A 17,677-nucleotide genomic window follows, 5' to 3' on the forward strand; every position below is an offset into this window, starting at 1 on the left:
TCCTTTCCAACCCAAACCATTCTACGATTCTGCCTTTACCATCTTAGCAACTTAACCAACTTAAGATCTGGAGAAATCTTTAACAGGCGTCTTGCAAGATTTTTGTGTCGGTGATAGCAGTGCCAAGCTACTTGAGACCTTAATTTCAATTTGTTTGCTATTACCTGGGCGCATAGGAGGGTTCTGATTCAGATGAGCCAAAGAGCTATCAAGAGCCAGGGTCTTGTCTTCCTCAGGGCATGGAAATGGTTCTTGGGGGACGAGCATCAGAATGGGGCAAGCAGGCAGTCAGACAGTTTTTCCTGGGCTCCTGTGATACTTTGCTTAGAAGCTTCTAGAGTTATAAGTGATAGCTCTATATTTAACAAATATTGACAAGATTAATCTTCCAGTAAGTTGTCCAAGCACCCTTTGAATCTGTTGCTTTCATACTGTGTGTCACAGAGCCTCTCCTCAGGTCTCATGTCCACAGTGCCCACATTCAAGGGTAAGAATTAGCTTTAGCTTTTCTCTTAATTCTTTGGAAGGTCTTGATTATGCTGCTGTAAGCATCTGGCTTTCTGTTGTGGGGATTTTTAAGGAAAGGAATGTTGTTTATTCATAACTGAAATATCATCCCATCTATACTGATTTCTCTCTAACTCTTGTTACAGTTCCTCTCACTTAGGTGTTTTTTGGGTTTGGGTTGTTTGTGGGTGGTGGGTTGTTTTTGTTTTTTTCATTAATTCTGATGAGGAAACTAAAGTGGAGGCATTAAATAACTTGGTCTGACACTGATAAAAAGACTGATAAGCACTTAAGGTTTCCAGTAGCTGCTTCTGGTAGCTCACTCTGTGTCCCGTTCTAAGCCTTGCACTGCCTTTGACATAGAGGATTGGATTCAGCTCTGCTGGATCTTTCAGTAAAGTACATAGAACATCTACCTTTCCACAGAGTGCTATTGTAGCTCAAGTGTCTTTTCTTTGAACACTTGATTTCCTGGAGTGTGGCATGAATTGAACAGCATGGATGAAGAATTTATTATTCTCTAGGGGGAAGAAATAGTGAAATCATGCTGCCTTTTTAGTGGAGTGATTAAATTAGGGCTGCAGTGTGCTTTCTCGTCCTGACTGATGAAGGAAACTTTCACACTAAGCTGTTTCACTCTTGATACACAGGCTGAACCTTTTGGAGATGAGCTAGGTTCTCTTCTATCTGAGTGTAGTCATCCTCTCATCCCCTCTCTTCTGATGAAGAAGTATTTTTCTTAGTAGCCAGGGTGCTCAGATTCCTTGTCCCACCTTTGCATGCACTGAAGAAGATATCTCTACCCTTCATAGGTTCCCATTGGTGTAAAAATAGCAGGGGGAATCTTACAGACCGACTTAGAGTAGCAAAAGCACAGAAAATTATCAAGTTGAACTGTTGTAACTTTTAATGGCGCTTTACATTTCTGTCAGCAATCCTATTGTCTTTACTCTTGTTCATTATGTTTTCTAACAACTGCAGTAGCAATACATTGTGGAACCTATACAACAGCTTCCAGCCCCCCCCCCCCCCCCCCCAAAAATACCCAAAACACTGAAGCAAGGCTCTGTGGAAGTAATGATCCCTACAGTTCTGGGATTGTGCTTTCCTCTGGTTAATAACATTGACAATATTAACTAGGCACAGACTTTCATTAAACTTGGAAGCCTTAAGAGAGCCTGTACTGCTGTTTGGAGAACAGGAAACTCCTCTGCATCACTAGTTCAATCAAGAAAGGAAACAGGAGTGCCTTGGACACTTCATGCTGCATTGAATAGGTCTGAAGGGAGTGGGGGGCTCTGCTGGGAGGATGAGTTGTGACTGCATGGCTGCTGTGACTGCATGGCTGCTGTTCCAGCCCATCAGTGGGGCAGGGCTAGTTGGGGCACAGAGGAGATTCTGTAGCTATCTCTGCAAGAAAAATGGTACTGCTCCTGGGATGTTTGTTCTTGTGTGTGGATATAAATACTCGTCATGTGGGAGATGGGATAAAACAAGTGGACTGAGCTCTTGTGACGCTAGACAACTTAGCTTTCCTCTGTTTTACCTGCTGATGGAACGGGATCCTGGGGATTCCTATTTTGTGCTTGGAGGAAGGGTGGGAATTAAGTAGCATTTGCAAAATGCCTTTAAAAAGGAGCATGGGTGGTAAGTACCAGCATGAGAAAGCAGGAAAGTGTTGCCATAGCTAATGTATCGGATGTTGGTGTGTGGGGCAGCACACCTTACTCTCTAATGATTTACAGTAGCTAGGTTCTTCCCTTTCTGAAACTTGCTGAAGGAAGCACTGTTGCTGCATAGGTTTGGTTTGGTGTGCAAGTATCCACTTACAGATTTTATTCACTTCATTTACAAGAGATCCATGCTGTGAAAAGCCACATCTCTGTCTCTGGTTGCTTAATAGTTAAGGACTTGCAACCTAATCAATTGCATTTCATATTACAGCCAGTTTTTTATGAGGTTCTTCCTTTTCTTTCTTGTAATGAGTCTTATATCTTATTGCCACAAACCAGAAGTTTGTTCCTCATTAGCACAAAGGTGGCTTTTTAATTAGACTCGCGTTCAGTGCTTTGACATGGGTGACAGATATGTGAGATGCTGCAGTTCCCTTTTTACCTCAGCAAAAGACAGAAAAGAATCAGTGCGCTTCTCACTTGTGGCACTTGGAGGAGAGGAATTCTCTTTTTAAGTGTCTGTGCAGTGCTTTTTGCAATGCTCAGGTTGGGAGCAGGGCCCTAGATCATAGTCTGTCAGTCAGAAAAAGGTCTGTTCTTAGTTCTGTTGTGGGCTTGCTGTGAGACCTGGATTGGGTCCCATAACATCTGTCTGCCCGGCTTGTAAAATAGGGGAGCTGCCAAATTGCTAGTCAGATTGTGAAGCTTAATGGATGTGAATAGTGATGTTCTAGGTTGCTTCTTTTCCCTCCCATTGTACACAGCGACTTGCATGCCAATGTCTGTGGCAGTTCACAAATTTGAGGCTCCCAGCAAAAAAGCATTTTCATCCGTCCCTGGGACGCCCCATGAATCTATGTTGCTACAGGGATGGCACTTCTGTTCCATTAAACGTGTCCTGTGATGCTTGGTCTGGGTACCCAGCCCTGATTGTTACCAGTTTTTCTTGCCTTCGTTGCTCTGCTGGGCTGGAGCCTTCAGCAGTTTGCGCAATTAATCCCTATTTATCTCCTCTTTGAAATGAGGATACTGTAAATGCGCATTGAGTTCTTCTGTTTCCATGTGTCTTCCATGTCCTGATCAAGTGTTCTTTCTGATATGTGTAAACAGCCGGTGTTGCCTCATACTGCTGTATGTCTGGTGTGTGGAGAAGCTGGGAAAGAGGACACTGTGGAAGAGGAGGAGAGCAAATTTAATCTCATGCTAATGGAGTGCTCCATTTGTAATGAAATCATACACCCAGGATGCCTTAAGGTGAGTGTAAGAATGTGATACATGTTGGAAGCAAAAACTGGATTAGTTATCACCTTAATATGATAGCGCACAGGAATTAGAAAGTTTTCACATTTTTGGCATTGGAAACTGAAGTGAGCAAAGAGTTGGTGTGAGAAGCAGGGTGGCAGCCGCAGCACACACAGTCCTGGCTGGCAGGCAAGGATCCTCTGATGTAACCAGCATCCTTTATAAGCAGACACTCTTGCTTCGGACAGCCTCTGAAATGTGTGTGCATGCAGATGTCCTGGGGAGGGGGGGTTGGTTTGTTTTCTTTTTTTTTCTTTTTGCCTCTTGTTTAAGGAAGCGAGAAGTTTCAGTTGGGATGAGAGGCTCAAGAGGACAGAGAAATCTGCCTGTACTTTTGGATGAGTTAGTCACAATCTCCATATCAGTAGCTGCTTTCTGTGTCCCACAAAGTACAAACAAGTAGTTTGCTGTTCATGTTTGCCCAGGCGCAGATGTGCCTTTCGGTGGCAGCTGGCTTTAAAGATGTTACAAGCAAAAGTTGCAGTAGGAGGACCACAGCTCTAGAGACCAAACTGAGCAAGTTTCAGGCTGCAGGAGTGCTCACCCTTGGCTGACACAAGTCCTGTGAGCAGCTATATTCTTTGCTGGTAACAAAAGTGTCATTTTGGGCATGTCTTTGTGTATTAGCATTTAGAAGCCTCCTTTCTCCATAGCTGGTTTGTTTCAGCTGATCAGCCATTTCCTGTTGCTGATTTGTTTATGGTTGAAGTGATTTGCCAAAGCAAATGTACTCTGACACACCATGCCCCAGAAAGCAGCTTTTGGCCCTTCTGGGATCTCTGGGAGGAAAGGTATGTTCTTTATGCAGGCCTGGGGTGATGCTCTCCTGGCCTTTTATTTTACTTCTATTTTATTATACCAGTACATAGTATTGCACCCAGCCATGCGCCTGTCATTTATTAGAGCAGAAGGTAGGTAGCTGGCAAACCAGAACTGTGGCTGTTTCCCTGATTCATGAAACTGGTGCTCACAGCTCCTGCCACAGATGGGCTCTGAAAGGGAGCTTTGCTTGCTTGGCTCTGCTTAAAACAAGGCTTCGGGGGCTGATGAAGCAAGGGAGGGAGCTGCTCATTTTCAGAGGCACCTCAATTTTAGCTTGTAGCTGCTGCTTTGCTATTCCAGTCCTTCCTGAAAGTGCCCTGTGCTCTTGCTTTGCAGCATCAGTGATGCTTCATGGCTGAGTCCAGAGGATATGATTGTCGTCTAGTGGCAGTTCAAGTATGGTTTCCTCTCCCCATACCACATTTGGGACTAGTTGCACAGGATGTGGGTCAGATCTATGAAATCAAGCAAGTGCTGTTTGTTCTTTTATGCATGTGTGGTGTTCTGAGTGCTGTTTTGGTAACTAGGAACAATGTTGCTTTGGGTGTTTCTGAAAATGAAGCAGTAGGAGACTTGCAGTGTGCCTTGTATTTTAATTTCTCAGTGCTTCTGTTGAGCTGGAATGGTGGGGTAACTGGTACTGTTTATTTACTGAGATAAAAGGGCACTGGTAGGATTTCAGAATCAACTTGGAAGGCGAGATGAGACTATGCGGCAGAGAACAGCAAAAGGAAAATGGAGCCTTTTCCTTGTTTCCCTCCTTGCTCTTTGTACCCAGGTTCCATGATTTTCTGCGAGACAAAAATCTATTGCCATGTTTACATGTCACTCAGCTCTTGATGTGGGCTTATGCCCAGAGGATGGAGCCCATAAATAGTCCTGTGGGAAGTGCCTTTGAATGCAGATGCAGCCCCAGGGCAGCTGCTTCTGATGTCCACCAAGAGAAAGTCCCTTCCTGTCCTACTTGGTAAATAGGCAATAGTACACGTGAACTGTCGGTCATCTCCAATTAAATGTCCAGCAAATACTTTTGGGGGAGATTGGGATAAACTGGATCAGCAAAGGGAGGAGTGCCCTTTCCTGACTTATTCCCATGTGGAATGAATTCTGTCAAAGACGCATCTCCAAAGCCCTGGAGTACAAATTAGCCAGTGTATGTGTCAAACTGCTCAACAAGCAAGTTGTTCTTGGTTTGAAGTCCAACCTCTTCCAGCTTCCTGATCTGGCTGTAGCTGTTTGTGGTGCGTTTTCTCATGAAGAAACAGTGGCAGAGGAAGACCTCTTTGAGGAGATTAAGGGTAGCCCAGGTGTGTCTGTGCTCTGACACACTTGCATCCTTGAAGGGGCTTCTGTGGGTGCCTCTTGTTGGGGGAGCCCTGGGTACCAGAGCACATTAGGTGTTTGCCTTGGAACCACGCTGACAGCCAGGATGTTCCACGTACTGAGAAGCCTCATGGGAGGTTTCTGCCATGCTTCTTTCCTTGAAAATATAGTACCAACACAAATGCTCGTTTTGCTGGAGAGTTTCTTGTGAAAATTATCTTGGTGAGCATTTCACAAGTGCAGGATTGTTTCCAGAGGGAGCTAGTGAGATTTTTTGGAGGAATATTGCCTTCTGTTGTTACAGGGTGCTTGAGCTGAACTGATACTGGTGAATTTTTCTTGTTACATATCAGGTTGCCAGTAGCACGGGTTAGCATGTGTGAGTGCAGCTTCTGATGCTGTCCCCTTAAGGAGAAAGGGCTCATTTTCCCCAGTAGGAGCCTGTTCTTTTTAATCTTATAAAGATACAGTGATAACGATAGAGAAAGTAAAAATTCAGGTGCCTTGTCAGAATAGCAGAAGTACAAAGTCCTCTTCCAGCACAGCTGCAGTGCTGCCCATGGGTTCAGCCCAGGTGTGTCTCACTGCCTATGTTGTTTCAGTCTTGGCACTGCCAGAATTCATGGCTGTCGCTCAGTGATGCCAGATCAGCATCCTGGGGTCTCCATAATTCCCTAACAAGTTGACTTCACAGTAGCGTAGTCTCATGTTTTAGACTTTCTGAATTGCTGACCTCGTGCTACAGGTATGTTTCTGAAGATGCCTCACGCTGTGGCTCAGACACCCACCTGCTGTTTGTAGCAAACACTCAGAACTGGCTCCCACCCAGCCTGAAAGGCTGGGGACAGATTCGGTGGCAGGTTTGTGTGTGTCTAATTAGTTTACTAACAGTTCCTCACATCTGTTCAGCTCTTTAAACTTCACAGAGGGGACAGAGCTGTAATGCCTTCCCTTCAGTAGCATTTGTTCTATATTCAGTGCGGGAAATAACTTGTTCCCAACTTGGGATTGGGCCAGGAATTGTTCCCCTGAGGCAGAGATGTATACAACTACTCCTGGAGTATCTTACACCTACCATGGGAAAGAAGGTTCAAAGGCGCACAGTTGTGATAAAACCAGTATTTAAATTCTGCCCACTTCATTTACTCGTTTATTAACTCCAGAATACTTGCTGAGAGAGACTGACATGTCATCACTCTCGCTAGATGGTAAAACTAGAATGGCTGCTGTCTGGCTCGGGGACTTGAGGAAGCAGTTCCCCTAAAACCAGGGCTTGATCCTGCACAGCCAGTGCATTTTCACAGAGCTGGGAGGAGAGGAGGAAATGTTTCAGAAATGTGAAAAATCTGCAGATCTCTGCCCCTGCCTGTTTCAGCAGCAGCTTCCTGCTACTGCGCTGCTGATGCCAATGTCTAGCTATTTGTCTTGACAGTAGCATGTTTATGTTGTCTGTAATAGTAATAAATTAATATTCCCCCCCAAGCTTATTTCTGAATATATAACTAAACCCTTAAATGTGAATGTGCCATCAGTGAGTGTATACGTTTGTGCGGAGGGTGTTTTTACCTTAGCTCTGTTTTTCCTCCTCAGTTTCATTCACAGAAATGCCTTTTCAGAAACACTTACCTCCCGTTTGGAAAGTAATGTGGGCTCCTATATGGAAAATCAGAAACCAGCAGCTTTTCAGCTGCCTAGGGCAGGACTGTGCTTTTAGCATAGCGTGGCAACACAGGGTGTGCGTCTTCTCTTCCAAAAAGCAGAATGTCACAGTTTCTCAGAGGTAGTGAGGCAGTAAGCGTTTCTCTTCCTTACACTAGCTGGGTAACTGTGGGTGTGAGAAACCTAAAAAATGCCTTCATGAGTCCAGTCTTCTGCATAAAAGTGCCTGTTCTCTAGATGACTTGGCAGCCATCATTTTTATTGGCACATGGGCTTGAGGGCTGGAGGCATGGGACTGCTAGTTCTGATCCATAAAGAAAAATATTTTAAGGAACACTTGATTACAGTGCAGGGTGCTTTGCTTCTAAAAATGCCGAACAGTATTAATGTATGTGAGAATGTGCGTATGGGAAAAATCCCTTCCTATTAAAGGATCAGATTGTGCCTCACTCAGAGGGGGTTGGAGGGGGGAGAACGGGACGGGACTGAGCTTTTCAAATAAGCGGTGTGGGAGGACGTTTGGAGATGGCATGATTATAGCCCTGGGTTTTGGGTGTTTTGGTTTGGGTTGTGTTTTGTTTTGGTTTTTTGCAAGAGCAGAATGTGCCCTGTGTTAATTGAGATTGTCATTGACCTTCATAAAAAGCAGAGATGTGAACCTTTTATCAAATACCAATTTGGCCGGCATGCTTTCCTCCCCTGTCGACATCATCAGAAGGGTAATTGTGCAAGACCAAGGGCTTGCTCTGCACCAGCAGGTTGGTGCTGCAGCACCTGCAGTGATCTGGGTTTCTTTTCTGTAGCCCCTGGGAGGGTAGCAGTTCAGCAGAGAAAATTGAGCTGTACAAAATGCCTCTAAATGATCTCCCTGTAGACATTTGCTGCACGATTGTGAATTGAGTTGTGCCTGTCTTTTACCAGGTGAAGGAATCGGATGGTGTGGTTAACGATGAGCTGCCGAACTGCTGGGAGTGTCCAAAGTGCAACCATGCAGGGAAAACTGGAAAAGTGAGTTTAATGGGAATAAGTGGTGCTGGAATGAGATACAAAATCTCAAGCATTCCTTCTGGCTTGTAGATATAATTTTGCCCAATACCAGCTTTTGATTTTGTGCTTAATTCAGCTGGGTTGAAGGAAATAAGCTGATGACTTTCTGTTCTTTAATAATTTCTGTAGTCTTGTTCCACGTACCAACACTTCACCCAAAACCAGGGGAATATTTAGGTTAGTTCTGTGCGCTGCTACATATTAACTTGCTAGATGAAAATACTTCTTTAAAAAACAAAATCCAGAAGCAATTATGCAAAACCTGAAGTGTCTGTTGGAATTAGTGAAACATTATTTCTGAGCACACTGAGGCAGACACTGCAAGTGTGTAGTTACAAAAATAACTTTATGAAGGTTGAAATTACTTTACTCTAACTCCTTGCTAATCATTTTGTCTGTTACAAAGTGATCGACCCACCAGTGTTAGAGGCAACTTAGATAAAGAGCTGAGAAAGGCATAAGATATAAAGTTTGCTTGTGTTTTGTGTCTCTTTGGCGTACAAGCAAAAGCGCGGACCAGGATTCAAATACGCATCAAATCTCCCAGGCTCATTGCTGAAGGAACAGAAAATTAACAGAGACAATAAGGAAGTAACAGATGCTGCAAAACGGAAAGGGGATTGTGAAGAAACTCCCAGGCGGAAATCAGAGGAACATTCCAAAAAGACTCAAGTTGACTCAATACTGAGGAGAAAGTCAGACGAAGTGCATCTGTGGAGGAAAAGGAAATTTGAGAAACCCCAGGAACCCACTATGAGAAAGCGGGTATGACAAAACACTCTTTTCGTGTACTTACACAGATGCGTGTGGGCTGGTTGGGGCTGATGTCTCTTGCCTTCTGGCTTATAGCTCGTCTTGAAATCCCAGATTGTTACAAAAGAAACTGCGATGTTTTACCTCCCTTTCTGAAAACTGCTAATCTAACAGGACAGTAGTTTGAACAGCGACACTTGGGTTGACGTTCAGAGGCTGAAAACACCGGGCTATGGCTCTTGTTTTATTCAAAATACTAGAAAACCCACTTTCACTGAAACACCTTTACACGATGCTTGGAGTAGGGACAAGGTGAAAATAAATTTTTAATGGAAAGTTTTTCATCTATATCCACTTGGTGGCGCATGGCAGCTTGTTTTGTGGCTGATTCAGGGATGTACAATACTTGTAACCCATCAGTGGACCTTTAGAAATTACACCTTCTGTAGCCTGCAGAGAGGAGGAGCTGCTCACAACTGCAGTGTAGACAGCTTTTCCTTGAATTTAAGTCAGAGCTCTTGGGCCAGGCAGGGACACTCTGAATTGTCTTGCGGATTATGAAATATGGTACTTGATATAGAGAAAAGCTGGTTTGCAGAGGAAGAAATGAGGACCTAGATTTAATCTGTCTCACGAGTAAATGGCTGATGGCTTTAAAATCAGAATCAGTGCCTCGTTTTTATTGCATGTGTAGCTTATGAGGAGTGGCAGCCAGCCCGCCCCGTGAGGCTTGAGCGGGGGACACGAGAGTAACTGTAGCGATTGGTGTTGCTTTGGTGGAACAAGAGTGCAAAATTCGCGATACCGGTTTATGCATACCTGTTCTCTGGCCATGCTTTCCTTTCCCCATCCCTGTGGACTCACTGCAGTGTTTATGGATGCCTTGAATTGCTTCATGAAAGCCCCGCAGTGCGTGAGGAAGGCACTGTGGATCACCAAACCTCCATCAGAGCGTACAACAGACGTCATGTTTTGGGGTTTTTACTTTCTTCCAACAGCTAAAACTTGGAAAAGAAGAGAAACTTGTCAGGAAGAAGGTACTCTGCCTTTTTAATAGATGGGTTCTCAATCCCTCTTATATCCCTGCTCCTCATGTGAGCTGAATGGTGAGCCAGTTTCTCTAGCAGTCATGTCCTTGTGTTACTACAGGCATTTTTATTATTACATTTACATCTTGAAATTACAGAATATCTCTGTCATGGAAACCTTTACATTCCAGGAGAGTTTAGCTGCAGTGTCTGGTTTTATAATTTCTGTTCTGTTGTCCCATATTAAAATACCACAGCAAGCTGTGTGGTGATGACCCAAGGAATGAAATTCTGTTTCGATACTCGCATCTCTCTTCCTGTGTCATTGAATCTTGCCTCTGCCGCACGGCCCCTCAGCAGCCTGTACCAGAGCACATCCCTGCAGTCCCCTGGTGAAACCCAGGGTGCTAGGAGCGACCTGGCCCGCGAGTACTGATTATCTCTCACAATCTGGCATGATAACAGAAGTCCAATACCTTTAAACTAAGTGCTTGTCAGTACCCTGTGTGAAGGATGCTGCAAGCTGATGATAGTCTGATGTAATTTTTTTTTTTATTCTAACCTGTCATTAATTTACTGTGACCTCTTCCTTTATAATATGTTAATTTAAAGACAGGGTGATCAGCTTTCTTTGCTGTGTGCCGCAGACTGAAGCACAGGAGCTTATCCACTGACTTGATCTAATCAGTTTATTGCAAAAGTGTAGACCTTCTGATATAACAAGTGTGTTCACAGCAGTTCACCTTTTCTTGCCAGTCCAGATCTCTTCTTGTTAGAGCTTTTTCATTTTAACAGTTGGTGGCTTCTTTCTTGCTTGTAGTGATCAGATTAGACTTGAAGTCTTCCCTGTTCTTAGTTTGTACGTCTCTTATACCTCCATCTGGTGTGCATCAAAGAGAGATTTGATTAATGCGAGCAAGTGAAGCGCAGTTTGCTGTTGTGAACAGTGACCGGAGCAGCAAAGAAGGTGCCAGCAAACTCCTGTCAGCCTGCGTTGCGCTGGAGATCGTGTCAATGTGAGGTCTTGTCAGGCTAACAGTGTGTCAGGCCTGTCACTCAGATTCTCTGTTCTGTGTGCACCAGAGGTGGGGGAAGCCTGAGAAGATGAGCAGAGTTTAGTAGGATGTAAAGGAGCAGCTAAAGCGTAATTAAACGAGGCCATGAGTATCCAGCAGTAAGGGCCACAACAGCACAGCCACAGTGCGAGTCGGTTATTGCAATTCAGGAGATTTCTGAAAATTGACCTTTGGCCGTTGGGCACAAACATGTGTCAGCCAGTGTTTAAAGTGGGTACCCAGTGAATGTGTCCCAAGCCTGGTTTCTTCTGGCCTGCTGGGGAAAAAGCTGTCTATAGTATGCTCATGATCTTCTGTATATAAATTGTCCACTGTGTAATGAGCAAGGCCCTTAAATCTGCAGGATTATGCATGGTGAATAAATGCATTTACCACTCTCTTGGAGTCCGGCGAGCCAATAGCCAGACCCCTCATCCATGATGGCACTTGAACTTGCTACCTTTGGCTGGTGAAGGTACCCTTGTGCTCGGATGGGAGGGGCTCAGCGCTGGCAGGCAGCCCGACCCCCGCGGGCAGGGCCACCTGTGTGGAGCATCAGCATGTGAAGTACTGCTCTGTGTGTTCTTGCTCGAATAGTCAGCCCTTGTCTCTTCCTTTTCAGCGGCGATCGTGGAAGGCTCCAGATGACCGAAGTGCCATGATCAAACCCCTGCGGCGTCTCAAGCAGGAGCCAGAGGATGACCTGCCTGAAGCACCTCCCAGGTCCAAGGATAGTGACCAGTCACGGTCCAGCTCACCCACTGCAGGTCCCAGCACGGAGGGCACCGAGCCCAGGGACAAGAAGAAGTTTAAGATGCGTCGGAAAAGGCGGCTTCCCAATAAGGAACTGAGCAAGGAGCTCAGCAAGGAGCTCAACCAGGAGATCCAAAAAACCGAGAACAGCCTTGCCAATGAGAATCACCAACCCATCAAATCTGAACCTGAGAGTGAGAATGAGGAACCTAAGCGTGCTTTGAACAACAGCGAGAGACTCCATAGGTTCAGCAAAGGGTTAAACGGGACTCCCCGGGAACTGAGGCACCAGCTCATCCCCAGTCTGCGAAGCACACCTCGGGGAATAACCCGGCCACCGCCTTCGCTCTCTCCTCCCAAATGCATTCAGATGGAACGGCATGTTATTCGGCCACCTCCCATCAGCCCCCCTCCGGACTCGCTCCCCCTGGATGATGGGGCAGCCCATGTGATGCAGAGGGAAGTTTGGATGGCTGTCTTTAGCTACCTCAGTCATAGAGACTTGTGCATCTGTATGAGAGTTTGCAAGACCTGGAACAGATGGTAAGGGGGGCAGGAAACTGAGCTAGGCCTAATGTGTAGGGGGATGGACTTGGAAGGGAAGTGGGTGACAGAGGCACTAATGCCTCCTAGAAGAGGTGTGCAGGTCATCACTGAAGCTCTGTTGAGCCTGAGGAGAAGGGGTGACCAGCAGTGTCTAGAGAAGTAGCATGGCTTCTAGCGCTTTCTCAGAAGCAGCAGTTCCCAGCATTTCTGATGGGAATTGCGTGTGTGTCAGCAGCAGCGTCAGCCTGCCGGGGCTGTAACGCCCCAGCGCAGCCTGTCCTGTAGTTAGACACCACAATGTTCTTGCCTGCTGGAACAGCCGGTCTAGGTCATGTTAAGTCTTGGTGTCATTCTGCCCCCAGGACTTGCCGACTGCTAATGCAGTTGTTTGTTCAGTTCAGTGATTAAATATCTATTAAGAGATAGTGAAGATCTCCCAGTGCCCTCGGTGTCCTCCTCAGAAGGTCTGTGCTGATTGTTTCCCTGTAGAGGGTACATGAAGAGCGATCCTGTTTGCTGTGTTCTGTGCCGGCAGAGCTGAAGGAGGAATCCTTCGTTATCGTATTCACTCAGTGTGTCTGTTCGGTGCGCGGAGTACCAGAGAGTGAATGCCGACAGTCGGTGACTATACGGCAGCAGTAAGCATTAGTGGACAGATTTACATGTTTCACTGAACTTGTAGTAACATCTCTTGTTGGCTGTCACCTTGGATTCAACTGTGATGTGCACACAGATGGGCAAGCTGTAACAGGCTCCTTTCTAGCACAGTCTAGTAACACAGTGGATAAATGACAGGAAGGTTGAGAGGTTGATCATTCAGGGCAAGATGATGTGTGTGGGGTGCCTCCTCCGTGGGCTTCTTGATGTCACAGAAAGCTGGTAAATGCCTTCTCCACGTAAGTGCCATATTTCATAATGGTAAAAAATTACAAAATGCAGAATCTTGCACGCTTGTTAGGGTTTCTTGATTGTTGCCCTTCAAGAACCACAAAGAGTGTAAAAGCACATGAGCCACATAGATAGGAATAACATGAAAGCACAGAACAGGAGTGGGGGGTCCTGTTGTACAAAATTGACTGGTTTTAGGTAAGGAAAGCAACGGGGGAGATCAGGGCAGTAATATTTAAAACCAGCCTTTATATTCAAAAGGTAAGCAAGAAGGTGTGGCTTGTCTTCAGGCTAGAAAATGGATTTTAGTAAATGCTTTTACGACTTAAAATGGGATCTGAAGTTGTTACTTGTAATTCTGTGGAGATAATTCCATGCTTTATTGCACAATATATTTGATGGAGAAACTTCGAACCTATGTAACATTGTGTGGTGTTGGGCTTATCTTAATATTGCTCAGTCTTATTTTTGCTATTTTCAGTTTAAATGCTGTTGTTTTGATACTGTTTAATGACACCTTTTGAAGTCTTGCAGAAATCAAACCAAGTGCCAAATTAAGTGCTGTTGGATTTTTTTTTTTTTTTGGGTAGGTGCTGTGACAAAAGATTATGGACCAAAATAGATTTAAACCATTGTAAATCCATCACTCCACTTATGCTAAGTGGCATTATTAGGAGACAGCCTGTAACCCTTGATCTTAGCTGGACAAATATATCTAAAAAGCAGCTGAGTTGGCTTATCAACAGACTGCCAGGTAAGTGATGTTTATTAACCACTTCACTGAACTTAGCAAACCAGTTTGTATCTAAAATGCAGTCTCTGAGGAATGCCTACAGGGATATGGGTATCTTAGGAGAGGAGTAGATACGTAGGAATGAAGCATTGGCGGGTTAAAATGGGCCCCAAATTAGTGATGATGTGACTGCTTGACACACTAGGTAAACTAACATGAGGCAACGTCACTGTGGGAAGTGCCTGAGCTGATGTGATTAGTGGAGGGAGTGCGTGTGGGGTCTGCTCTCACCTGCAGTAATGAAGTTCCAGATGGTGGGAGAGATGGAGAGCTGGGCAGGAGAGGCTTACGGGGTCCCCGCTTGCCCTGGAGCACTGGGGTGGTTCATCAGTGCAGCACTGGGCTTCACCCAACCTGTGTGCAGTAGCAGGGGTCACTGCGGACGTCTCTCTGGGTAGGCCACGTGCTCCAACTTCTTCTGTATCTGCAGGTCTTCGAGACCTGCTGTTATCAGGGTGCTCATGGATAGCAGTGTCGGCACTTTGTAGTTCCAGTTGTCCTTTACTCCGAACTCTGGATGTGCAGTGGGCAGAAGGCCTGAAAGACGCACAAATGAGAGACCTCTTGTCGCCACCCACCGATAACCGGCCAGGTAACAGGCGGGAGGAGCACGCGGGAGACCTGTCCCAGCTGTTGTGTGGCATGTTGTGCTGCTAGTCCCCCTTGGAGGAAACGGGCAGAAACCCCCACAGCTAGCACCGGCGGGGTTCTGGGCTTCGCTGACGCGCGAGGTGTTCAAAGTAGTGACTCGCAACACCTCTTCACTGGAAGCCTCTGGGTAACGAGTGATGTTCTCTGGCTGCTGAACAGTCATCTGAGCCACTGTGCTGGTTTTCTGTCTGACTTTCTTCTCTTCAGGCTGCAACGGGTGTACTTTAGAGAGTATGGAAACACTTTCTTCCAGTTCAGGGAAGGAGCAGTTCTGTGGGTCATGCCACATTCGCCCGGATATCAGCTCAGGTGAAATTTTGAGCAAATCAGATCTGCTTTCTGGCATGCACTGCACAGCCTACTGCTTATTCCCGACTTGTAATTCCGCTGGGCCCCTGCAGTTACTTCCATCCCTTTTGTTTTGATATCAGGAGGTGGCTTTGTCCATGTGCCTGTTCCAAAAATAGACAAGTGTTCCTGCTGATGTCCCCTCCAAAGCTCCAGACAGGCAAAAGCGTCTGAAGTTGACATAGGGCAGCAGTGTTGTGTGTCACAGTGCATTTCATATAGATCTGCAGATGTTTGCGACTTGGGGGGAGACTTTTGGGAGTGACCTGCTGCCTCCACTTTCCAGGTCAGATTGACAACCGGAGTAAACTACGGAACATCGTTGAGCTGCGTTTGGCTGGCCTGGATATTACAGATGCTTCTTTGCGGCTGATCATAAGGCATATGCCTCTGCTCTCCAAACTCAATCTTAGTTACTGTAATCACGTGACAGATCAGTCTATTAACCTGCTGACTGCGGTCGGAACCACCACGCGGGATTCATTAACAGAAATTAATTTATCAGGTAAGGAACACAAGCGCAGGGGCGGGGGGAGCAATTGCCCACTGGTGTTAAGACTTGCGTGGAACGCTCAGCAGTGGAAGTGGCTTTGCCCAGCTCTTCCCCTGCCCTGCTGTGAGTTCCCCGCCTTGGGCTCCAGATGAGCTGCCAGTGTCCGTAACCTCGGGGCCTCTGCCAGCTGGCGGGACTGCTGGTCGCCTCCCGCTGCGGAGCCATGTCTTGTACCTCGCTTGTCCTCCATGGGGTATCTCCCAAGGCTGCTGCTCCAGACGCTTTGCTTTATTTAATCAGTTACACAGCAGAGCCTTGGGGATCAGGGGCCTGTGGTGGGGCCGGCTGGGCGATTTCGCTGGCGGCACTGCACGGGAGGAGCAAGAAGGGCCTCCCGCAGTTGGGATAAGCTGACCTTGTGCTGGAGAAGAAACTGAGACATGCTGTTATGTTTCTCCCCCTTTATTTTTGTTTTTCTTCCCGGCAGACTGCAATAAGGTTACTGACCAGTGCCTGTCTTACTTCAAACGTTGTGGAAATATCTGCCAGATCGACCTGAGGTACTGCAAGCAAGTGACAAAAGAAGGCTGCGAGCAGTTCATAGCGGAAATGTCAGTAAGTGTTCAGTTTGGGCAAGTGGAAGAAAAACTTCTGCAAAAACTGAGTTAGTTAAAGGACATGTGTAAATACTGGGGTGGGGGGGAGGGACTAAGAACATGTAGGGATTTTATTTTCAACTGGGAACTTGGAATATTGGAAAATGCCGCAATTGGATTTTACAACTCTGTCGAGGAGAGAACAACGTGAAACTACCCATGTTAAGAATTTCAACTTGTGCCACTAATTCAGTCTACCTGGGATGTCCTGCACTGGCTCTTATGCAAATCCATAAGGCGACTGTTACTGATGGTAATTGTTCATACCCGGAAGATGACTGATCTCCAAGAAATACTGTTATTTAAAGTACCACAGCATGTGCTTGGTAGTGTAAATTTGATTTCTGCTTTTCATTTCTTGAAACAACAACAACAAAAAGTTGGTGTCATTAAAGTGGACCACGCACTGCATTTCTGCCTTCTTAACACGTTTTGTTTTGTTACATCTTACATTATGCAGAACTATTTTTGTACAAAAATTGTTTAAAAATTATTTATGCAATGTTTGAATGCATTACCAGTGTTTTGGTTTTGATTGCCAATTTTTATCTTTACTTATGGTAGGCGAGAACTTAACCTATACTTCGTAGACAGTATCTATCTACAAACGTGCCCAGGTCAGGAAAAGTAGGTTAATACTTTCAACTTAAAGCATGTTTTAATGGAAGTTTATATCCTGCTTTGTATACTTCAGAAGTGACATAAGCATGTTGTGGAAATAAGGTGTAAATTATAGTTGAAGTAAAACACTTTGCCAAGTTTTATCTGTATAGAAATCACCTTTTTCTCAAAATTTTAAAAAAATTCCGATTTCAGCTTTTGCACATAGGAGGGTTTCACTCTGTAGCATGAGCTCTTGTACTCAATATAAAATTAATTTATACAGTGAGTCCAGCCGTAGAATAAATGGTCAAACGTAGTCTCTCTTTCTTTGAAGTGTGAGTTGAGTTCTCATTTAAGGTTTATAACATGGTTATTTCCTGATTGTAAAATTCTGCATTCATAAGTGCCATTGTTGTATGGTGTTGTTTTCGTAGACCTTCCTGATGCAGTTTTACCTTTGTTGAATTTGTATAAACAATTGTACAAAAAGGTGCTGGCCCTGTGTGTTTCTATTCCGATGTGGGGTTGGTTTGGCAGGAAGCTGTGTTTGGGCTTCAGCTGTGGGGGTGATGCAGGGGCTCCCTGGGGTCATGGCTGGGTCCGAGTGTGGAGCAGGTGCTGGGCTCTGGCCCTGGTGAAGGCCAGGATTAACAGCAGAAGCCCCTCTTCCTGCCATGCTCTGAGCAGTACTTCCACAGCACTTGGTCTTTGTCCTGTGCCTGTAAGTTGGCGTATTCCAATATTCTACTGAGGAGGGAATAAAACACAGGTATAGGT

The 17,677-nt window shown here is 45.5% G+C and overlaps 1 protein-coding gene across 7 annotated transcripts in view; it reads left to right on the forward strand.

The window, feature by feature from the left end:
* The window catches only part of KDM2B (lysine demethylase 2B), a 120,539-nt gene extending 103,150 nt beyond the window's left edge, over nt 1-17,389 (forward strand). For 4 of the 7 annotated variants that reach the window (XM_064466168.1, XM_064466166.1, XM_064466167.1 and 1 more), the window contains exons 9-18: nt 3,291-3,434; nt 8,208-8,294; nt 8,829-9,098; nt 10,085-10,123; nt 11,792-12,465; nt 13,947-14,110; nt 14,580-14,741; nt 15,008-15,109; nt 15,435-15,653; nt 16,129-17,389. In XM_064466168.1, coding sequence (XP_064322238.1) covers nt 3,291-3,434; nt 8,208-8,294; nt 8,829-9,098; nt 10,085-10,123; nt 11,792-12,465; nt 13,947-14,110; nt 14,580-14,741; nt 15,008-15,109; nt 15,435-15,653; nt 16,129-16,310 — 2,043 coding nt within the window. In that variant the 3' untranslated portion in view covers nt 16,311-17,389. The remainder of the gene's footprint in view (nt 1-3,290; nt 3,435-8,207; nt 8,295-8,828; nt 9,099-10,084; nt 10,124-11,791; nt 12,466-13,946; nt 14,111-14,579; nt 14,742-15,007; nt 15,110-15,434; nt 15,654-16,128) is intronic. The other 3 variants (XM_064466163.1, XM_064466162.1, XM_064466164.1) reach the window with 3 other exon arrangements.
* The last annotated feature ends 288 nt before the right edge of the window (nt 17,390-17,677 follow it).

This window comes from Phalacrocorax carbo, chromosome 15 (genome assembly GCF_963921805.1).
Source record: "Phalacrocorax carbo chromosome 15, bPhaCar2.1, whole genome shotgun sequence".
Taxonomy (NCBI): Eukaryota; Metazoa; Chordata; class Aves; order Suliformes; family Phalacrocoracidae; genus Phalacrocorax; species Phalacrocorax carbo.